The 23,730-nt window shown below is 26.0% G+C and overlaps 1 protein-coding gene across 1 annotated transcript; it reads right to left on the bottom strand.

Moving 5' to 3' along the window:
* Positions 1 to 777: 777 nt before the first annotated feature.
* LOC129972645 (cilia- and flagella-associated protein 45-like) lies at positions 778 to 23,489 on the bottom strand. Its single transcript, XM_056086857.1, has 12 exons — positions 23,387 to 23,489; positions 22,215 to 22,310; positions 20,410 to 20,495; positions 15,880 to 16,018; positions 14,414 to 14,584; positions 12,796 to 12,974; positions 11,752 to 11,920; positions 8,821 to 8,928; positions 7,234 to 7,347; positions 5,892 to 6,085; positions 4,777 to 5,001; positions 778 to 927 (listed from the first exon to the last, which is right to left on the bottom strand). The coding sequence occupies exons 2-12, from the start codon at positions 22,284 to 22,286 to the stop codon at positions 864 to 866; spliced, it is 1,521 nt and encodes a 506-aa protein (XP_055942832.1). The 5' UTR covers positions 22,287 to 22,310; positions 23,387 to 23,489; the 3' UTR covers positions 778 to 863.
* Positions 23,490 to 23,730: the final 241 nt, after the last annotated feature.

The raw sequence follows: 23,730 nt of genomic DNA on the forward strand, positions 1-23,730 counted from the left end.
ATAGATGTTGGCCGATTCTCATAGATACCGGATAAGCACAAAAAATTTCATCAAAATCGGTCAAGCCGTTACGGAGGAGTATGGCAACGAAAACTGTGACACGAGAATTTTATATATTAGATAAGATCATGTATTCAATCCATCATCATTTAGAGCATAAACTCAAGTTTTCTTGAATGAAATATATTATTTTGTTTTAAAATATAATAAAAAATAATGGTAACTAATTTTAGTCTATTATCTTTGATTATGCACCTAAATAATTCATTATATCCTTTCATATCTAATATGAAGAAGTTCATTTAAAATGTTTAGTTAATAAACTGAAAATTTCTTTGTGTTTTAAGAAATTCTTCTAAATTAAAAGTTTGTTTTATTTTTTAACAAAATATAAATAACATACTGAAATTATACTTTTAGAAAAAAAAATTTACTTGTGAATTTTAAAGCAAGCCTTTTCAATTTACCAATCTAGACATTTTCATCTTTTATTATTTTACAAACAATCTATAAAAATGAAAGAATTGTAGCTGCATGTTAAAAATGTCCTTATTTAACCATTAGAGCTTTAGCTTTTTTTTAATCAATAATATTACATTTAAAGATAAATTATAATAAGTAAGTCATTCATTTATATTCAAATTCTAAATGCTATATTTGTTTTCACTGCATCCATTTAAATCTATATTCCCAGAAAAAAATGATAGTATCGAAATTAAAAACTTAAGATTTATTATTGTATGTTGCAAAGAAAAATGACATGCTAATCTTTTAATAAATTTATAAAAAAAGATGGAAATTATTGACATACAATTTGGAATAAATAATGATCTTCAATTTAGAGCAGACAAATTTTCTTGGTATCACTCTTCTAAATTTACCTTCCTTTTTATATGATTGATATAAGTCTCTGGTATATTATGTTTCCTAAAAAACAAAAGTAATACAATTAAAATTTAGTAATTGTCAATAAATCACCACATACATAAATGCAATAATAATACATTGTGTATAATTTAATTAATAATCTTTCTGACAGAATATTTTAATCATTAGCTGATGACCCACACTGCTCGATATTTAAATTCTAATCAAATTCTATTTTAATACACCTCTTAAGTTTGTTGCCCATATGGTGCCCCCCCCAATAAAAAAACTGTCTTCTGACTATTCCATACATATTGATATTGTGTACCTTGTCAGACTTTTTTATTTTAGCGACATGGAATCCAGGGCGATGTAAAGCAGTCCATTAAAGTAGATTTCAACTCAGATTCTTTCACATGCCCCTTGTTTCTTTTCGTACAAATACTATTACTAACTTTCTCTAACAAATATAAATCTTCTTTTAATTCTTTCTTATTAAATTTAACCTTTCAAATCTTATCAGTAAATGATTACAAAAATTCAGATGATTCTAAAAGCAATAGCACGAGTAGGAAGTCTAAATAAAGTATTATTAGTAACTATTTAAAAAAAATATGTAAAATCTGAAAATCAGTTTTTTGACTTAAGAAATTATTAGTTACAAATATTCCTTTAAAAAATAGATGTACATCAAAGTATATTTCTTTAATCAATTTTAAAGTATATTTCTTTTTCATTGATATCTCAATAGTAAACATTGTTTTATGATTTGTGCAAATGAAAACTTAGCACATTCGATTTATTCCTAATTTTCATACAGAGTATCTCTTCTAATTGAGGCATAATAATTAATTTCAGAATCATAAAAGAAAACATATATTTCCAGATTAGTAAATGATACAAAGAATTATATTTTTTGTTATTTGAGTCAATGTACATACTTATGAAATCTAAACTTTTATATGGTTGATAAATCCTATAATATAGTTACTAAAATATTCATGACATATAAAAAATTTTAACAAAAATATATAGTTATATAATCGTTTGTGACGAAAACAACTGATTAAGGCATGAAGCTTTGAATTTCAGTTTTAAGCCAATCAATGGCCGACCATATGGTACATCTTTCTCTAACAAATATAAATGATTGGTACATCTTTCTTGAGTGTCTATTGTAATTATCTCAAATAATAAAATGCAAAGTTTTATAGCTGAGTCAATTTTAATTGCAGAAATGTTGAATTGTTTTTAAACTTATTTTAAATAAAATAATAAGAAAATTTTAATAAAAATAATTAAGGAAACTATACACAACTTTATTTGCCATAATTTTTCTAGCAATGCATTTATTATGTAAACAGCAATAAATATAATTACATCATTTCAACATTTTTTTTAATTTGAAGTATATGCTAATATTTTATGAATCAACTGCTGGGCATAATTTGAATGGACACGTTGTTTATTATCTTTTATACAATTCTCTAAAGCCTCTCTTTTATATACTCTATAATAGCCAATGAAAATTTCGATTTTAAGCTTAAATGTTGGCAATTGTATGGGCTAACTGAATGTATGCTAAACTAATTTTGAAAGAAAAAAAATGCTTTTTAAAAGAACTAGCTATTTACTGTCAAAAAAGTCACATTTCATAATTACAATTACACCAATATTTTTGGAAAGAAATAAAATAATCAATGTCCCTCAATTTCCATTATTTATTTAATACCTAAAATTTGTAAAAGTTTATTTAAATCATATTGTAAGGATTTACTTTATATTATACTGTTGTTTCAAAAAAATTCCATTCAATAAAGCAAATTTCAATTTTGTCTGCAGAAAGTCATAAAAAATACAATTTTTGTGATTCTAAAACATATTGCTATGATACATTTAGAGAAGAAATATATCATACAATTTTACCTATATTAGATTTATAATATATAAATGTATATTATTTTGTTGTCATAGTAGTTTGTATTAATGTTATAATTATATACAAATCGATTGTGATCTTTTGTTATCAAGGTTGTGCAGTAATAGATTCAATTAAAAATTGTCTTCTGACTTGTAATTAATGGTCAATTTTAGACACTTGATATTTTTGCTGACATTTAAAATTATTATTAAAACTAAATTTCTCCAATTTGGACCAAAAGTAAAATTTTAACAGGAGTTGAACTACAGATTAAAGGTTTTATGATGAAATATACAGTGGGTAAAAAAAAGTTTCCGTACGGAAGACTAAAATAAAAATAAACAAGCATAATTTCTATTCTTTGCTTTTCATCTTTATAAATTTCTTATATATGTTTAATATGAATCTTTAAAAGGGATTTTCATAATTAATTTCTCTTTTTTACAAAATGTAGCTAGTCTTTTTGCAATTTTTGAGTTAAATGACATTGTATCATGCAAAAAAAAGTTTCTGTACGCAATATGCAAATGCTTTCTGACGTGTTTTACAACTGAACCAAAGTAAATATTTGGACTTTGATGGCTTGTCAGAGTGAAGAACACGATATAGCAACAGTTGTTTAATTTCAATTTGTATCTGATCGTTTTAAAATGGAAGTTCTGAAAACCCTTGGAGAGTTAGTGATTCGGTTGTGAAAAAATGGATTATCTATGTAAAGAATTAGTGAAATTGCTAGTAAACCAAAGTCTTCAGTGCAGTATATTATTGAAAGATACCATGAGCAGCAAACATTTCAGGATAGAGACCGATCCAAAAAACCCCCGAAGTTAAATCGCTTGCATGAAAGAAATATCATGTGTAAGGTGCAAGATAATCCCGCGGATTAGTGCACCTCAACTTTCAACTGATTTAATGGTTGATTAGAACATTAAAGTCGCATCTCTAATGGTGAGAAATATTATTCAAAAAAGGTTATAATGAACGTGCGGTCCGTAAGAAGCTTGTTATAAGTCTCTGAAACAGAAAAATGCGTCCCGAGTTTGCAAAAAAAATATATAAGCAAGCCTCTATCTTTTTGGGAATCTGTCCTTTTTAGTGGTGAATCAAAATTTAATATTCGTGGGTCAGATGGTCGAGTTATGGTCTGGAGAAAACCAAAGCAGCCTATGTTAATTAAGAATTTATGTGAAACTGTGAAGCACGGTAATGGCGGAAACATGTTATGGAGGTATGAGTGCTGCTGATGTCGGAAGTTTATGTTTCATAGAAGGAAATATGGAAAGGTACATGTATCTTGACTTTCTAAAACAAAAAGTTTTAAAGAATGCAGAAAAATTGTCCCTTGGAACTGACTTTACTTTTCATCAGGACAACGATCCTAAGCACACCTCAAAGATTTCTCAAGAGTAATGTCTTTATCATGTTAAACAACAGTTTCATAGCCCTCCCCATTCTCCCTGTTTAATCCCTATGGAACATTTATGGAGAAAATTCACTGTCGAACTAAAAAAAAATATGACACAAAAAACAAGGTTAAACTCAAAAGGGCCGTTTAAGACATTTGGAGCAATATTTCTCCAGAAAGAACAAAAAGCTTGTGGGGGTTATACCACAACGTTTGAGAGAAGTGATAAAGGCCAAAGGAAGGCCTACCGATTATTAAATGCAAGTTGATCAGCATGAAGAAGATCTATCATGTACTTTGTGAATACAGTACGGAAACTTTTTTGTTCTTTATTTGAGGTATTTTTTGATTCTTTCAATTTACGTATTTAATTTTCTCCATAGTTTTTCTTTATAATATTCATAAATAATAAATGAAATTGTGTCAAACCAAATTTCAAATTTTCATTTTCATAATAAAAAATTTTATGTCAAAAATTAAACTTTCATTAGCAGTCATAGCTGCGTACGGAAACTTTTTTTACTCACTGTATATAAAATTTTAATACACACACAAAAAAAAGCATATTCCATTAAATACTTACCTCAGTTCACTTAATTTCTCCTTTTTCAAGATATCCAGCATTTCATTGCGTCGCTTTTCTTCTTGCCGTAAATGAATGCCATCTCTATAGAATTCCCTCTTTTCATTGATTCTTTCCATTTCTTTCTTTTTCATCTGTTCCTTGAGTTCATCTAAATGCTTCAAATTGGCGAGTTTTTTGAAAAGGTCCTTTCGTTTTTCTTGTTCTGTTTCCAGTTTTAATTTTCTAATTTAAAAAAAAACAATATTTAATGAAAATTTGCTATATTATTTTATACAATTTATGTTTTGAAATAAATTTGAATTTGTTTCAAAAGTGTGAAACTCATAGTTAATGAGGATTTGACAATAAATATTGGTATTTGTTTATTTTTATGACATCTAGATTTACCTGGCAATTTTCAAACTACACAAAGATCGCCGAGCTTCGTTATAAATAAAATACCAAGATTTCGACAAGGTGGTTGCATTACCAGATTTACTAGGCAATTTTTAGATTAGCCAAGATTGCCAAATTTCATTTGAAATAAGCTGCCAAGATGGTTTTGCACTTATCGCAGAGATCATCAAAACAAAAAAGTGCCTACATATTTGTACATACATCAAAATTACATTATCTGACCCTATACCAATGCTAGATAAAGAAAGCATTAAAGATATTAATATACAGCATATTTTGTAGCAAGTACATTTTGATTTGGGAAAAAAAATATGTATGTGATTAACTACAGATAAGTTTAAAAAGCATATCTGTGAAATTAATCACAAATATAATTTTGTATACAGAGTGTTGGCCTCAATTGTACAGAATATATTAATTTTAATGATAACTGTACAGAATATATTAATTAACTTTTAATGATTAATAAAGTAATAATAATTGTACAGAATATATTAATTTTAATGATAACTGTACAGAATATATTAATTAACTTTTAATGATTAATAAAGTAATAATAATTGTACAGAATATATTAATTAACTTTTAATGATTAATAAAGTAATAATAATTGTACAGAATATATTAATTTTAACAATTAAGTTAACATAGGCTAATTAAAGATAAAATTTAGGAAATTAATTTAGATTTTAAATATCAAAATATTTTTCCCTTACTCCAATAAAGCTTCTAATTCCTTAATATTTGCAGCTGCCTTCATGCGTCTCAAATTTTCCTGTTGTTCAAGCTGCTGAGCACGAGATTTTTTCAAATCTTCCATTGTCTTCTTCTTTTTTATTGCTGCCTCCTTTTCTTGTTGTCTATATTTTCTTTCTTTTTCTTCAAGAGCTCTGCGTGCTCGAAGAGCTTCCTATGAAATAGAAAGAAAAAAAAAATTCAATACATGAAATGTTTTTAAAAATAAATATAACTCACATTATATAAAACTTGAGGATCATATAATTTTCTGGTATTATATCTCTAGCATTATAATTTAGACAAGATGTATGATATATTTCATAACTGCTTAGTAGAATTTAAATAAAAATATGTTTTACTACGGAAACCAATTGCAATTCTGAACAAATTTAATGCATTTTGATATAAGCCATAATTTTTTTCAGATGAAAAAAAAATCTTTAGTAATCTGAATGAATCATTTCCATGAAAAGATTAATATTATAACACACAAGAACTTGGTTAGTTCGAGATCGAAAGAATCAATAAAAATTCTATTCATCCGAATATTTGAATCAATAAAAACTGAAAATTAATACAGCAAGATGATGTAACAATTTTTAAACAAAAACTACCAGTAAATGAATAAAAATTAATTAATATTAATAAGGTAATAATAATTGTACGGAATATATTAATTTTTAATGATTTAAAAAATAATATTTTCAAAAATGTCTTATAAGAATTAATAAACAATATAAGATTTTGGATACAACAGTTGTACAATAAAATTTCAAAATAAATCATACAATTAACATCTAATGTGTTCAAAGTTTTTTAAAAGTGAGGCTATTTTTTTTCTATGTTTTATTCAATATATTGAACAAATCCTGAACTAATAATAAGGGCACTGAAAAATAATTCACTAACCGTCACAGACAGAATAAAATAATGATGTTTTCAATAAAAATCGATTGCAAAATAAAAACGTTATCAGTTTTGATTTAAATTAGTAAACATAAATTCAAATCTTATGTGGTATTTTAACATTATGTTAATAGAAAATAAAGCAATAGAGAAACTTTTGCATTACTCTTTAATTCAAATAAAAAAACATATAAATTAGTCGCAGCACTTTTTTTTTTTTTTTTTTTTTTTGCAAAATTTTAAGTAAGTAGTTTAAGTATTGAATTACTTTATTAATATAAATAAAAAAATACAGATGCTTGCTTGACCCAGATATTCGTTTGAATGCCAATGCACTATCCTTCCTAAAAAGAATATACTCAGAACACATATAAAACCAGGGAAATATTTCATTATTATCGTAATTTTTCTTACTTGTTCTGCATAAAGACTAGAAGCTTTCTCCTGCATTTCCCCCAACTTTGCTAATTCCATTTCTCTTTGGCGTTTTGCTTCTCTTTCTGCAGCTTCTTTAGCTTCCTCTTGAGCCTTAAATTAAATTATTTTGACAATTTTTTTAATTTTTTTTTAAGATTTCAAAATTATAATAGTATTAAAACAAAACTTTTAATTATTAAACAACAATTTACTCATTAAAACAAAATTATAATAGTATTAAAACCAGCATAATTTATTTTCATTTTCATTAATTTATTTATTGAACAGCATAGCCTATTCAATACAATTTTAATAAATATAGTTTCTTTTCTTTTTTTTTTCTTTTTTTAATTTTCAATAACAAAAAAGTAATCGTTTGTAATGTCTCTTATTCTATGAAAAACATGGTGATGATGAAATTTGGAAAATGCTCATGAAATGACAATTATGTTCATTTTCAGCTGAGATTTTAGTTGCAGAAAAGCTCTGAATAAAAATAATTTTAAATCAAATACAAGAGTTACTAAGTAGAAAATACAGTAAAAATCTTTCAAAAAACATTTAAGTCTCTATAATTTATTAGACTCAAATCAAAATGTGTTGCCTGAATGTTTTAACATTAAAATGGTAAAATTAATTCTTAATCTTTTAGCTACTAAATGCTTTCAGAAATATACTCTTCTCTGACATAGATTATAAAAAAAACTCTTTAAAATGATCAAATAATATGAAATAATTCAAAATGTATGTTAATGAGATAAATATTTAATAAATACTAATAATAAGTGTTTAATTTTATGTTTATACATTTTAATCTATCCATTATTTCAAATTAAATACAATGTTTGAAAGTAAACAAAATAATTTTCAAAGAATTTCCATTTTCAGTTATTCTAAAACTTTTCCCTTTCCCATTTAATGGTGCTATATAGTTGGAAAATAAATTTGCTTTAGAACTTTCTGAAAATTATGGTTTATTTTAATTTATTTATTTTTCATTTTGTTTCTGATTTTCATTTGTTCCATATTTTGTGCTACTCCAGTATATAATATGGATTATAGCTAAATACCAAGCCAAATTTACTATCAGAATTATCAAAAACTCTTAAGTGCAAAAAAATTACAACTAAAAATGCACAACTTTTGCACTTAATAAATTTATTTATCTTACATACAAATGCATTTTATATATTAAAAAGAAAATGCAATCATTATAAAATTTTGAAAAATCTAGCTTACTATTTTATATTGATTCAAAAATATTATGAGTTTTCAAAATATGATCCTTTTTTTTTCTTTAAGAATTAAATATAAATTTGTATTATCAACAGCTATATATACTAAAATACAGTAACACTAGTTTAAAGAAAGCAATTAAAATCAATTTCAAAAAATGAGTTCTCAGTGAAATCTTTACACATTCCAGATGCATCTAAAATCAGAATATCTTAGAGAGTACACCTTGCTTGCAACTTTTACTAACTATTTCCCATTTTCGATTCACGAGCCATGGATAATTTTCAGAGATAACATTTTACAAAATGAGTCATGCTTTCTGACTTATTATATTTTAAAAAAACATACTGCTTTTAATCTTTGATATTCAGCAATAACTTTATCTTCTTTTTCAGACTGTTGCCTCATAGCTTCTTTTCTTTTCAGTATTTCTTCATTTTCTTTTTTTAACTCTTCCTATAATACAAAATACTTATTTTTAATCAAGTAGAATGAATTGAAATATTTTGAAGCTTTCTCTCAAAAATCAGCACATGAAAATATATATTTTGATAGAATTCTACTGAAAACTCACCTTTAAAATAAAAATATCATGCATGATTTTTAACAAGCACTTAAGTTAGTGAGACTATACAGAAAGGAAAGATTTTATGAAAATTAAAATATTTGACTAATTTGATAATTTGCAATTGAATTTATATTTTAAATTCACTATTTAATTATAAAATATGAATTATATTAAGATATTCATAAATCAAAGAACCATATAATACATGAATTTCTCAATATCATTTCATTATGAAAATATTTAATGTTAATAATATTATTTCTATTGTTAATAATTTAATATAATAATATTATTATTTTTCTTTTAGAAAGAGAATGAAGTTCCTATAGAAAAAATACTTGCAGAAATTCCAAATACTTTTTTTCAAAAATTTTTTAACAAAACCTAAAACAGGGATGGTGAACCAGTGGCACTCGACACATAATATTTTGGGCACGCCGCCGACCAAAACGGCTTGCATTTTAGTTCAAAATAACAAAATTCACTATAAAGTATTACGAACAAACGGGAGTGTTCCCATTCCATTTTTAAAAAACACCTATATTTGTACAGCTGTTAAAAATTCGCTTGCTGAGAAAAATATTGATTTGAAAAGAATTGTTTCAGTAACTGATGGTGCTCCAAATATGGTGGGAAAAAATGTTTTCATTAGTTTATTTCAAACAAAATAAGCGAAATTAATAATAATAGAATAGTTTTAAAGTAAGCGAAAAGACTTTACTTGAGGCTTTGTGCATGAAATCAACTCAGTGTATAATGGCTTACTAATGTATAATAATGTTTGCTGGTTGAGCCGCGGGAATGTACTTCAAAGATTGCTTGACTGCTTGGAAGAAATCAGACTGTTTCTGCAAAATGAGGGGGAAATTGAACAATACTCACAGTTGTTGGATGTTATGGAGCTCTCAAAATTGATGTTTTTACAGACATACGCCAACATTTCAATGAATGGAACGTAAAGCTTCAAGGCACAAATAAAACAGTTATCATCATGATGGATCTCATTCGCGCTTTTGACACTGGACTGCATGTCTTCAGAAACGATATTATTACAAGAAACTACAAATACTTCCTAAATTTCCTAATATATATATATTAAACTCTTAATTTAATCCAAATTAATTTCCAAAACTTTATCTTAATTTATAGCCCATCGTAACTTCATTCTAAAATCTTCTCTTATTTCTTGATCCAATTCCACTTTCGGTTTAATTAATCCCTTTGTAAAAATAATGCGCCATCAGTACTACGTATCAAATGAAAGTGATATCTTCTGTACCCTTCAAAAGGTGTCAAAGGTCACACGTGTATTGAATTGGCGCCTGACCAGAAATCCTATGTTATATAAGACTAGTGATCATTTGTTCGTCCCTTTTTTGCCTTTTGCTATCTGTACTGCGCTGCTCCTACTTGTTAAAATCATGCCTGCCACTCGGAATATATATATATATATAACCAAAATATGTTACATACATATATATATATATATATCAAAGATTTAGATGTACATGAGAAACCAGACGAAGAAAAAGTTACTGAAAAATTTATTTTCGAACATGATTCTTTAATCAAGGAATTTTCAGCGAGACTTTCTCGGATCAAAGAATTATCGGAAACGCTCACGTTTATTATGTACCCTGATGTGACGTCATTTGATAAATTTAATTACTCCCAATTCGATTAGTTGGAAATTAAAGAATTTGAAATGCAACTGATTGATCTCCAGTCTAGTTCAATATAGATTCAAAAAATTATTGAAACAAGGAAAAGGAATTAATTGAAACAAAAAGATTAACAAGCAATATAAATAAAAATGCCAGTAACAAAATTTTGGAAACATGGAATTCGATTCCAGACACATTTAACTGTTTTGAAAAGCTGGTTCGTGCTATTTTAATCATATTTTCATCTACCTATGCCTGCGAGTGATTATTGTCAGATGTGAGTAACATTAAAGACTCTCTTAGAAGCCGTTTGGCAGATGACTCCAATTCAGCATGCATTCTGCTAAAAGTAACATGTTACAATCCTAATATAAGTTATTTGTCATCAAATCTGCAACCACAGAAGTCACATTAACGTTAATTTGAATTATTCGTATAATAAAACCTTTACTTCTATACAGTGCAAAATGTATTTTTTCGTAGCAAATATAGAGTTTTGAGTTGTTTTTATTTAGTTTTATAATTATCCCAATAATCACGAGTCAAAATTATTTGATGGTACGCTATACCTTATTAAACATTTCTTTAGAAAAAAATGGCACGTTGATCCATAAAGGTTTGCCACCCCTGACCTAGAATTTTACAATTAATTTTTATACTAGCTAAAGTGATAAAAAAATTATTTAGAAGAAAGTGATGATAAAAAAATAAGTAGTAACATTAAAACATCCCACTAACAATATAACATATATATATAGAACTTAAAATCAAATATTTTAAATAACAGATAACTTTAAATAGTAGAGGACATTTTTTCCCTATTATTCTATATTTATATATTTCTTTTTACATCATATTGATATTATTAATAATCTAAATCAATATTATAAGAGGAATTTGAGAAATTATTCTCTAATGGTACTGCAAATTTAATTCTACTTCTTTCATACAATGATGGAATTAAAGAAATATATAATTTAAAGCATATATAACTGTATATAGATATCTATTTATTTTAATTATGAAAAATATTTTAACACCTCTTACCATAACTGCTTTCTTTTTTAACTGCTTCAGTTTCAATTCTTGAAGATCTCTCAATTGATCTTCTTTCAATTTCTTCAAAAGTAATTCGCCTTCTTTAATTTTATTTTCTTCATCTAATAACTTCTTTTCCTTATTCTCTTTTATTTGTTCCTGAAGTTTTGATGCAGCTCTGAAAAATTTAATAAGCTAATAAACTATAAATCAAGAAAGGGAGATCTACATTTGTGTATTTATTTTACTTTTTAAAGTAACGAATAATGAAAATGAAAAATAAAATCTGACGCTATTTATTCTTGCAATAGAACAAATTTATTCTTTAAACAAAATTATCAATATTGTCATTTTAATTGTATGTTTCTCAATCTAAATAAGTTGTGATAAATATACTTAAAAAAATCTGGACAAAGAAAAATCAATCCTCTTCTGCAACATCAAATGCAGATGAAAAATGAAATAGACTGAAATCTTGAATCCAAGCAAAATTAACTGTATTGTTATTTTAATTGTATGTTTCTAAATTCAAGTAAATTGTGATAAGAAATCTGGCTTAGGGAAAATCAATTGAGTAATTCTTTTCTGCAGTATCAAATACAGATGGAGGAATGGAACAGAATGAATCTTGAATTTAAGCAAAATTATTAATATTGACATCTTAATTGTATGTTTCTCAATCCAGATAAGTTGTAATGAATATTCTTAAGAAATCTGGCCTAAGAAAAATCAATTGGATAATCCTCTTCTGCAGCATCAAATGCAGATGAGGAAACAGAATCGAATGGATTGTGAATCCAAACTAAATTATCAGTATTATCATTTTTAATTGCATGTCTTTTAAACGAGATAAGTTGTAATAAATAATCTGAAAAATCTAACCTATGAAACTGAAATAAAAATCCTAATTAAATAATAAAATTCATTTAATATATTGCAGGGCTTCTGTGATGATATTGTGACTCATCTGGGCACACTTCTATTATGGCACAACATGAACCACACTAGCCACTAATAGTTAAGAAACCATTCTAATTATTATTGCCTACTAACTCATATGAGGCTCCTTTGCGTTTCTCTAGAATTTCCCTTTCTTTCAAAACACCTTTCCTTCTTTCTTGTTCCATCACTTCATCTAAATTAGCTTCAGCCATAGCTTTCTCCTTCTGTATATGCTTTTTCTCTTCCACTTGTGCATCGCGTATAGCTTGCACTTTAGCAGATAAAATCAGCTGCAAAAAAGAAAACTTGTACTGTATCATGATTTTAATGTAAAAAATATTTTTAAATTCTTACAAAAACCGAAGACAAATTATAATGCTATGTTATTATTTAAATAATGTTTTTTTTTTATTTTTACGATTTAATGTAATTAAATATCATTAAGTCATTAAAAATGATAAAATACAAAGTAATAATTTTCTGTAATACTTTCTCTAACTATCAACAATTAGCAGATGTTACTTTAATCCAATTATATTTTCTTGTGCAATAAGATTTTTTCGATTATTGCTACTGAATTCAACAACATCAAATCCCAATGGAATTTTAGTAGTTCATGGAATTTTAGTAGTTCATTATATGGAATGTTCTACTAAAGTAATTCATGGAATTTATATTAATGCATAAAAATGGAAATTTAAAAAGGTATTTTATAATAATATCACAGCTAAATTATTTTTATTACAGCTAGAGTCATTCATTATATTATGAATTTTCTAGAAAAGACAATGAATACAGCTGAACAAGAATCTATTCGATAGAAAATATAAATAGAAACCCAAACATATGGAATCACAGTTATAACAAAAACACAGCTTTTACACCACCTTCTGATTCTTTACATTACTTCGACCCCACTATAAAAATATATTACGGAAAGACATATGAGAACAAAACATGTAAATAAATGTCTTTAACAGAAACAAAATGACCTGATTCTGATCTCTAAAGTGGTTGGAGAAGAAAGTATAAATTACACAACAGTAAAAATTTACAGAAAAAAGAGACTATTATAAGTTGCCAAAGAGAACCTTTGCACTGAGTGCTTATTCTATATTTAGGGATCAGCAAATTTCTGAGATGGAAGTGTCAAATTCTTCCTTCATAATTACTTAACAAATAAATAAATAAAAAAAATAAGAAACACTATAGTAAGAAATAACATTGAATCAAAAATTTTTATTTCAGTAAGAAAAAAATTCTATTTTCTCATGGCAATAACTGTGCATTTGTTGATAAAAAAAAAAAAAAAAAAAAAAAAAAAAAACTTCGGACCTCGTAACTTTGAACCGCGGTCAGATGACGAGGACAACACCTAAATTGATACCCCCTCTCCACACCACGCCACACCAGCGGGAGGGCGTTTGGCCCGGACGTTTAACATGCACCAGACCCGCTTACACGACGGTTCTTCGGTGGAATTGGGTCTTGAACCTGAAACACTCCGGTTTCGAAGCCGAGACCTTACCACCAGGCAACCGCGGCCTCAATAATATTCAAAGAAAATTTAATAATAGCTTCATGTTTAGCTATAGAAGAAATAATAGATATTTATATAGAAAAAAATAAATTCAAAAGAGTTATTTATATTCAATAAGCTATAGTTTGGAAATCCAAGCACTAAAATGCTGACAATTCTTACATATAAATACTATTAAATCATTAATACCTTGTTGATTTCCTTGATTTCTTCATTTTGTTCTTTTATAATTTCATTAGCTTTTTCTCGCATGTGTTCCATTTTTTGTCTTGCTTCTTCTTCCAATTCGTTCAATTCTTCATTCTTTTTCCTGACCAAGTCCCATGCTTCAAATTCTGCCTTTCGAGCTTCCTGCTCTTTCTATGAAGAAAAAGATTCTCATTTGATAAAAGGATTTTTTTAAAACTATATCATCATCTTTTAAGGCACTTTGCTTTTTAAAAAACAAACAAAAATAACAGTTTAGATGTAATTAGGCCATTTTTTAGTAATAATGAATTCATGAAATGATTTAGACTCAAAAAATTTAAAAGGCAGTGTTTCTTATATTTTGTATTATGATTTATCACCACGCTCTTATTTTTGAGGCAAAATATTATAGATTTCTAATAATAAAATTTCTTCTAATGTGATTTCTTCATTTTTCAGAATTAATCCATTGTTGAACACTTGAAAATAACATGCAAGTTCACAGAAAAGAAAATACTATGGTAATCATATTCTTCCTTCAAAAGAAATTATAAAGCATAAAAGCAATAGAGGGTGAAAAAAAACACTTTTCATTCATCATTTGAATTAATGCTTCAAAACTACAGTGCAAGATAATTCTTGAGATGAAATGTGAATATTGGTTTATTGAAAAAGACAATTTCATTTACATATAAGCTACAAAAGGATTTGAAATAAAAATAAATATGATGTAGAGTTACTTAATAAAGAAAAGCATCGTAGAAGATTTTTTTAAAAAAAGGTATAAAGGCAGGTATATCAAAACAATGTTACCAAATGTATATGCTAAAAGGCATTGTTGTAATTGTATATGTAAAGGGTTGTTTAAAGTGAATTGGGCAGCATGATTCATTATTATTTCAATAAAAGTATGGTGAGGTTGGATTAAATGGTAATTATGGCATTCATTATGACTGAATACTTAAGCATGCACTTTCTGAACATCATTCACACATCATTGTGTAAATCTACTTTGAAAGAAATATCTATACTCATTTATTTTCCTTATTCTTTTCACATCACTATGCACTTATGCAAAAGTTATTTGGCATGTCTGACTCAATCTCACAGTTTGTTGAAACTCTTTTAAATCATCTTTTATGTACCCCAAAATCCAAACATGGGAAATAGATAATGCATTAGTTCATACATTTTTATCATAACTATCATCACTAATATTATAAAAAATTTTTATAATATATAAAAATGTTCTAATATTTATGAATTAAAATATTTATTTTGTGATATTTTAATAGATATGAATGTAATGAATATTTTATTAAAGTGCAAAAGAATTCACCTTAAAGTCATGATATATAAAATGCTGATTTAAAATTAATGATACATACAAAATGCTCATCAGTGTAATGATCATTAATAATGCATTACTAAACAGATCATTTTTAAAAATCAAAGAGTTAACTAACCTGAAGTTGTTCCCTTTTTTTCTTTGCTTCTTTCTTAGCTTCCTTTTCATCTCGGGCATGAGATGCAGCTGCTTTCTTAAGTTGTTCGAGTTTTTCTTGATTTATCAATCCCTTAAAAGTTTTCTGAGTCCTTGGAACACTACAAAAATTAAATTAATAAAATAATAATGAATAATTTGAAATGTAATACTTTTCTTTTTATAACAACAAAATAATCTTTAAATAAATTACATCAAATGAAGCCTTCATTTTTATTCTTATAATAAGTTACATAATGGAGGTTATAATTTTTATCATAATTAATTAAAATAATTTGTGTGTAATAAAAAACTGTACAAACTATTTATAATCAAATAAACTTAAAACACTTGTATTCGTCAAATTAAATAATAGAAGCAAATTTGAATATTACCATCAAGAAATATTTAGTACAAATAAATATATTTTATTAACTCAAGTTGTGTAAAAATAATATTTTGCTTTGCAGATTAATTAACTATGATTATTACTTTGAATTCTTTTTCAATTAAGACAAAATACTTAAAATACTATATTTAATTTATTTTCATGGAAGGTTTTTAATTCTTTTTTTGATTAAATAAATGGAAATTTTAAAACTGAACTATAGATTAACCTTGTCAAAAACAGAAAAAAAAATTACATCTGTTCTGAATGGAAATTCAATTGTAAATGTTGAAATGTAACCATAAAATCAATGAAAATTTTACTAAAAGCAAATGCATCATTGATCGTTAAATTCTAAACATCCTCATATTACAAAAATAAATACATCTAAATTCTTATACAGGTAACATTATTTCATCTCAAAAGAAATAACATATTTTATTCTAGAAAAATATTTTATTCATACAATCATCAAAACAGAATAAAAGATAAACAGAGACAAATATAAGAATGTCATGGAAAAGGAATTTAATTATGCGATATACTGTACAGATGAAGCGTTAATGTATTAGAATTAATGAGGAAATTTCATATTTTAATTTTTCTCCTTTATAACCTTATTCTTCAATGGTTATTATTATTTATAATATATTGTAACTGCAAAAGAACTTTTTTTGCTATATTTTCAATTTCTCGTATATCTAGTATAAACAAAGTATTGTAATTGTGGTGAATAGCATATAAGCTAGTTAACAACTCTTCGACCGGAACGGTCGTTTTGGTATAATGGTTTAGTTACTGGACTGCTAACCACAAGGTCCCAGGTTCTATCCCCGCGCATCACCTATCGCTTCATTGGTGACCTCGGACAATGAACCTTCAACCTTCGTATAGCTGTTGTGGCACCATCTACCCACAACCAAAGTCGTCAGACTCACTTGACGCAGCAAACCAAAGTCGTCAGACTCACTTGACGCATCAACCGAAAAATCGCCAGACACACTTGGCGCATCAGCACCCACACACACTCGCCATAACGCTTGGCGCTATTCAAACTGGGTACTGGCCCATTTTAGACAACAGCTACTCAATACAACAGCCATATCGTTCGTCTCACCTCCGACTCACTGGAGGGAGAGTACTGTGGTGAATAGCATATAAGCCAGTTAACAACTCTTCTACCCGAACGATCGTTTTGGTATAAAGGTTTAGTTACTGAACTGCGAACCACAAAGTCCCAGGTTCTATCCTAGTGCACTTCATAATCGTCAAAAAATTCGAACTCGATATTTTGATGAATCTTCTCGCTTTAGACCTCCCTGAATTCCAAAAACACATTTTTCTAAGATATCCATCTGTCTGTCCTTACTTGACAAAGATACTGAAAAACAATTTCTTGAGTTAGACAGATGAAACTTGGTATATGGTCTTTACACCAAATTTGTAGATTTCTAAGAAATGTTAAGCAAAATCTGTTCCGAGAAAATGTATCTATCGGCTGTTCGAACTGAAGCTAATACGATGAGTACCAAACAGAACTAGATCAATAAAATTCTGTTCACTGATTTAACATCTATAGTGTAGACACCTACAGAATTTTGAGCCAAATCTAAGGAGGAATTGGCCGTCTGTTGATCTCTACTTACAGAAACATGAAAACACGATAACTCAAAAACGAAATGACTTAAATATATCAAATATGGTATGTAATTTTGTGACTATATATGTAGTTTTGTGTCAGTTTTTAGTTTCAATCGGTTGGGAAAAACGCGTTTGAAAACACAAATTCGGTTTTCGGATACTATTAGCTGCATACCACAAATTAATCGCCAAAGATATCACAATAGATTCAGTAAAAGCTAAATTCAGGGCAAAGATTAATATTCACAATTATTATACGCCAATACCATGCAAGGCGTTCTCTGGGATAGCACCTTTATTAGAGAGTATGCGAGAAAGTTTTGAGGAGACCAATCCCGTTGATTCTATTTATTTCGTATTTATTCCAGTATGTTATAATACTGGGATTATGTGGATTTGTATTTTTTAGGAATTTTGCTGTACTGTTCTGTCTCATTTTCTAGCTCCATTTTTTACTCTTTTTTTACTGTCTTTTTTAAATGCTATTTTGTTATTAAACAAAAAATTATTTTTAGGAAAGTAAATATCAAGTGCTAATATTAGAACTTTTATAACTACGACTGCTTAATTTAAGCATATATTCTAAGGAACTTATATCAAATTACTGTGCTTCGAATATTCACTATGCTGATATTCTTTGAAATTTTGTCAACATCTGCATGTCCATAAGAATAAATGAAATTGTTAATCATTATTATATCGATTTGATAATTTTTAAAATCCACCATAAATAAAAATCTATAATCTGCCAAATCAAAAAGATATCCTCTATCAATAAATAACAAAAATAATAATAATAATTTTTTTTTAATTTTAAATTTCATACTCAGTAAGTATGCTTGAATATAAATAAATACATTTCAATGAAGGAAACTGTTTACAACTGATAATTTTCAGCTTTCCTTTTAATAATATATAATTATTTACTAACTCTACTGCTCTTACTCTGTTTTCTGAGCAGATTTTGTTATTTTGCACAAAAAATGGTAGCATGTACATAGGTTTTTTTTACAAATTATTTTCAACTACTACTCACTATTATTGTATTTATTTTTTAATTAATTATGATAAACAATAAATTAAGACAACTATCCTTACACCTTTCCTTGACCATCTACTCAGCAAGCACAATGATGATTTGCTGTAGATGCTATAACCCTTATTATTTCTTTACCTATTTTTCTTGATACTGTACTTAAAAAATATAATATTGCACATTATAATTAAAAGTTTTATGAAAGAAAAATTTTCAAACATTTTGTTTAGGAATTTAAATATTTAAAATACAGTATTTCAAAGTAGGCTTTTATTTGTTTTTTCTATGCTGCTGCAATGAATACATACCATAGTATATTTAGAATAAAACATATAATATATGTTGATATATATAACATATATTATATGTTGTCAAGCAATCATTATAATATCTTTGAAGCAAAAGATATAGAAAACTGATTAGTTACATTATTTAAAGAACATCACCAGGCCAAAATGTAACTATCATATTACCTTACTACACCGAATAATCTATGCTGACTATTATTTTAACTACAGCTTGTTACAAGAGTTAATATTAAATATTAGTTCATGTTATGAGATTGTAAAATAAATATTTTTGTGGTTTGTCGCTTAACATGATGATTCTGTTTTTAAAGCAAAACATTTCAAACATGACAAAGTAGCAATATCCACAAAAATAACTTCAATTTATGAAAGTCATGAGTGATAATCAAGTAACTATTTTATTTGTATGAAATTACAAATTATGAAATCAATCCAATATAACTACTTTATATATGTTTAGAAAAATGTAATTCATCATAATTGAATCTAATCAAAATACAGGATTCATTAATTCAACAATTAATTAGACTATTTATTGATAGAATTATATGATACTCTACTGGATAATTTATGATCATAATGCAACTCTTTTCTGACAAGGAATTTTTAATTAAAATTACTTCATAAAAATGGGGGGGGGGGTGTCTTGAACCATGTGGCATTTTGATGATTTTTTAAATTGTGTTTTTAGTTCTTAATAATAACAATAAATTCCCTATTTACTCCTTCAGCAATATTTTAAATAATAATGCACTAGCAGCAAAATCCTATTAGTTTCTGAAAATCTGAAATTCATTGTAAACTAACACCACTATTTACAAAAATTATAGTTCTTCATAATATTAGTCACAGAAATATAACAAATAATGGAGTAAAACTAATAACCAAAATATCAGAAGAGCATGCTGGTTCAGAACAAAGAAATAAAAAGCAAGCTGATTTCTGTGCTTGTCTAAATCTTGAAATTTACTTCAAGTTTCGCAAGTAGATAGAAATCTAACACTTTATAAAATTTTACATATTACAGTATATAATTTGATACAAGAATAATGTTTGAATTAAAATTAAATCAAGTGGAGCAAACATGAAAATAAGGCTTTATTAAAAAAAAATTTGGGAAGTCATGAAAAGAATTCTTACGTCAATTTTCTTGCAAGGTCTTGAGATATGAAATTTACTTCTTCCATTTCATTTGGTGTAACATCAACAGTTTTCATAAGTGGTCCCTTGAAATTAATATATATATGTGTATGTGAATTTCTACTTATAAGATAAGATAATACTTGCATGACATAAACAGAAATTATGAAATCATATGAAAGCCATGATATCATTCATTAAAAATATATTCTTTGAGATACACATAAACATAATTTTTTCAATGAAACTGTTTTTTGATGGTCATTATATAAAATAGAGACAATTTTCAAGGAAAGATAATAAAAATGATTTCATTTATTGATTGTTAATCATAAAAGGTACAATAAAAATGTAAATATATAAAATGATTTATTATAAACATTTATATTACAACATATCACAATGATAGTATAATAATAGCAAGATTATTTGAGTATACCATTAACATAAATTTAAAATGCCATTGATTTAAGATTATTATAATGTAAGCTAATAACCTTATTACTATGTTTCAATCATGTAAAACTGTTGAATTTTAATTCAAGGCTAAAAAAAGATGAGATCTGTGAGCTCAGTCTTCTCTAATATCCATATCTGGATTTATTATTTTATTATAAATTAACTTCCAATTTTAACTTTTTATAGTCTTACTTCTTACAAACATTTGATTAAAGCTCTCATTATTAAAATGGATATTTCTCCATCAGATGTGCATATAATTTATGGAAATATATTTTAGTGAATCATTAAAATTAAAAAGATAATAGGAAATTTGTGTTAAAGGATGAATTTCATTAAATATAATGTAGGTATATAATTAAAATAATTTAATTTAAAATCAATTTTGTTAAAATTGTAGTTTTTCATTAATACAGAAAAATGTAATTTATTTCTGACATATGTACAAGAAGCATGCAATTATGAAAAATAATAAAATTATAAAATAGTTTTGATTCAATTAAGATTTCCAAAATAAGATGATAACTTTAGTCACTTTACTGTGTATTATTAATTTTAATAAGTAATTTAGCTAAAAGAAATGTTCAGAATATACTCAGGTAAAAATTAATGAGATTAATGGATAAAAAAAAAACCATGACTGAAAGAATAAATTAAGAGTCAAAACTATGGGCCAGTTGCTTTACTAATCTTCATATCTTTTGATATGGATAAATATATAATGTTAGAAAAATAAATTTCAAATAAGACATACTGCAAAATTACTGTAAATAATTTTTATACGTACTCGAACAATGAATTCCAAGGAAAATGTACTTAAAGTATTTCAAAAATAAGGAAAAAAAGGTGGTTTTAAAAATTTTTTTTAAAGTTTAAAAGATTTACAGGAGTTAACACCTACATAGCATGAATTATAAGAATATACTAAATATTTCTTTCAAAATTTAATTAATTATATCACCCCATTATAATATACATTAATCATAGAAATATTAACTATGCAATAAATAATGCACAAAAATTGTATCTAAATATACAAATTCAGAAATAAATGGATGGGAAAATGCACCATGATAGATTACTTTCACTACAGAAATTTTTAATAATTACTATCTTTGAATGGTAAGCCAATATTTTAAATGGATAGCAAGATTCTGATAGAAAATGAAAATCATACAATATTTTACAAAATAGAAATTAACTATGCAGTTTTAAATAATATATTATTATAATACAAATTAGATATAAATTAAATATTAAAATTTATACAATGGTTAAATGTAAAATTTTATGTAATTAAATGTAAAATTTAAATGTAAGCAAACATTAAAAATTTGAACTCTTACTGAATGTTTGTTCTTTTTCGGCACACATCTTATTTGAAAATTGGAATTGGTTGACGGCTTTCTGCTCATCATTGTGAGTCTCTAATATAAACTCAACTGAGAAAAAAATGTAAAATAATATGAAAATATATTTTCATGTATGCCAGTAAATAAATATACGGAAATTAAAAATAATTCACTAAAAATATTGTATCAATATAAGATAGTTGAAAATATAAGATATTAAAACCATAGTTGAAAATTAAATAAAACTCCAAAGTTAAAGTTTTGGATTTTCTTTTCATGAAAAAAGAAATAATTTGCTAATTATTAAAATTTTAAATGCTTCATTTTCCGTTACTGAACTTAAGTAAATTTAACAGATCTTCTTAAAAGATTTATGGATTATTGTCAGTTAACAAAATTAAATAATTATATGAAAAAAAATTATATGTATGTATATCCATGTCTATAAAAATGCTATTAATTCTCATTTACACATGTTAATTTAAAAATGCTAGTTATATAATATCTTTTCAAAAACCATCCTTTAAAATCTGAACAATATTTTTATTTTTTTTTTGAAAGACTAATTACTTTAAAAAGCAAGTTAATCATTACATATATAATTTTAAAAAATAATTTCTCAAAAGTAAAATTTTTATAATAATGAAAGCTTAAAAACATTTTCGAATGTTTTTGCAATTTCTCAAAACAAAGGGACAAAATAAAGAGATTAGTTCACATAAAATAAAAAAAAAAATTATGTAAGCATAAAATCATAAAACTAAAAACTTTTACCATAAAATTTAACATTGTAGAAATTTACACTTTTAAAAAACTTAACATTAAGAAATATTTTACTTTTTTAAAAAAATTATTACTTAGTCTTCTTTACCGAAATGACGATTTCTAATAACCAAAAATGACATATCGCTATCTTGTGAACATTATCTAAAAATAATCAGTAAATATATTTTTATATAAATAGAATAACACTGGTAAAAGGAAGAAAACTCTGTATTAATGGCGAAATATACTAATGGTAAAATCACACTTTGGATTTCTACAGTATTTTAAAACATTGTGCAGCTTGTGATTATTCAAAATAACAATAAGATAAAAAGCTCCCAAATTTTGTTATTAAATCATGAAAGATAAAAAATAAAATTTCAAATTAGAACAAACAATACTTGTATAAGCGATTCAGAAAATTTGAAAGGGAAAATTATCCAATCCCCAAAGAAATATGGAGTAAATAAACATCATTCAGCAGAAGTTTAAAGCAGACGCGGGAATTAAACATACACGTCTCTATGGAAACAAAACAGTCGATTCCGATTATTGATTTCAGGTAAAAGGTAACCAAAATCTTTGAAAGCAGGAAAAAAATATAAGAAATACAAATATATTTTTATCAAATGATTATTTTAATAATTATGTTTAATTTTGTATTTACGGAAAACTTTTATTAAATTCAAAAAAATTATCAATAATTTAACACAAACTACGCAATATTGCTAAATTTCTGAAAATT

The sequence above is a fragment of the Argiope bruennichi genome, chromosome 6, assembly GCF_947563725.1.
Source record: "Argiope bruennichi chromosome 6, qqArgBrue1.1, whole genome shotgun sequence".
In the NCBI taxonomy this organism is placed as follows: domain Eukaryota; kingdom Metazoa; phylum Arthropoda; class Arachnida; order Araneae; family Araneidae; genus Argiope; species Argiope bruennichi.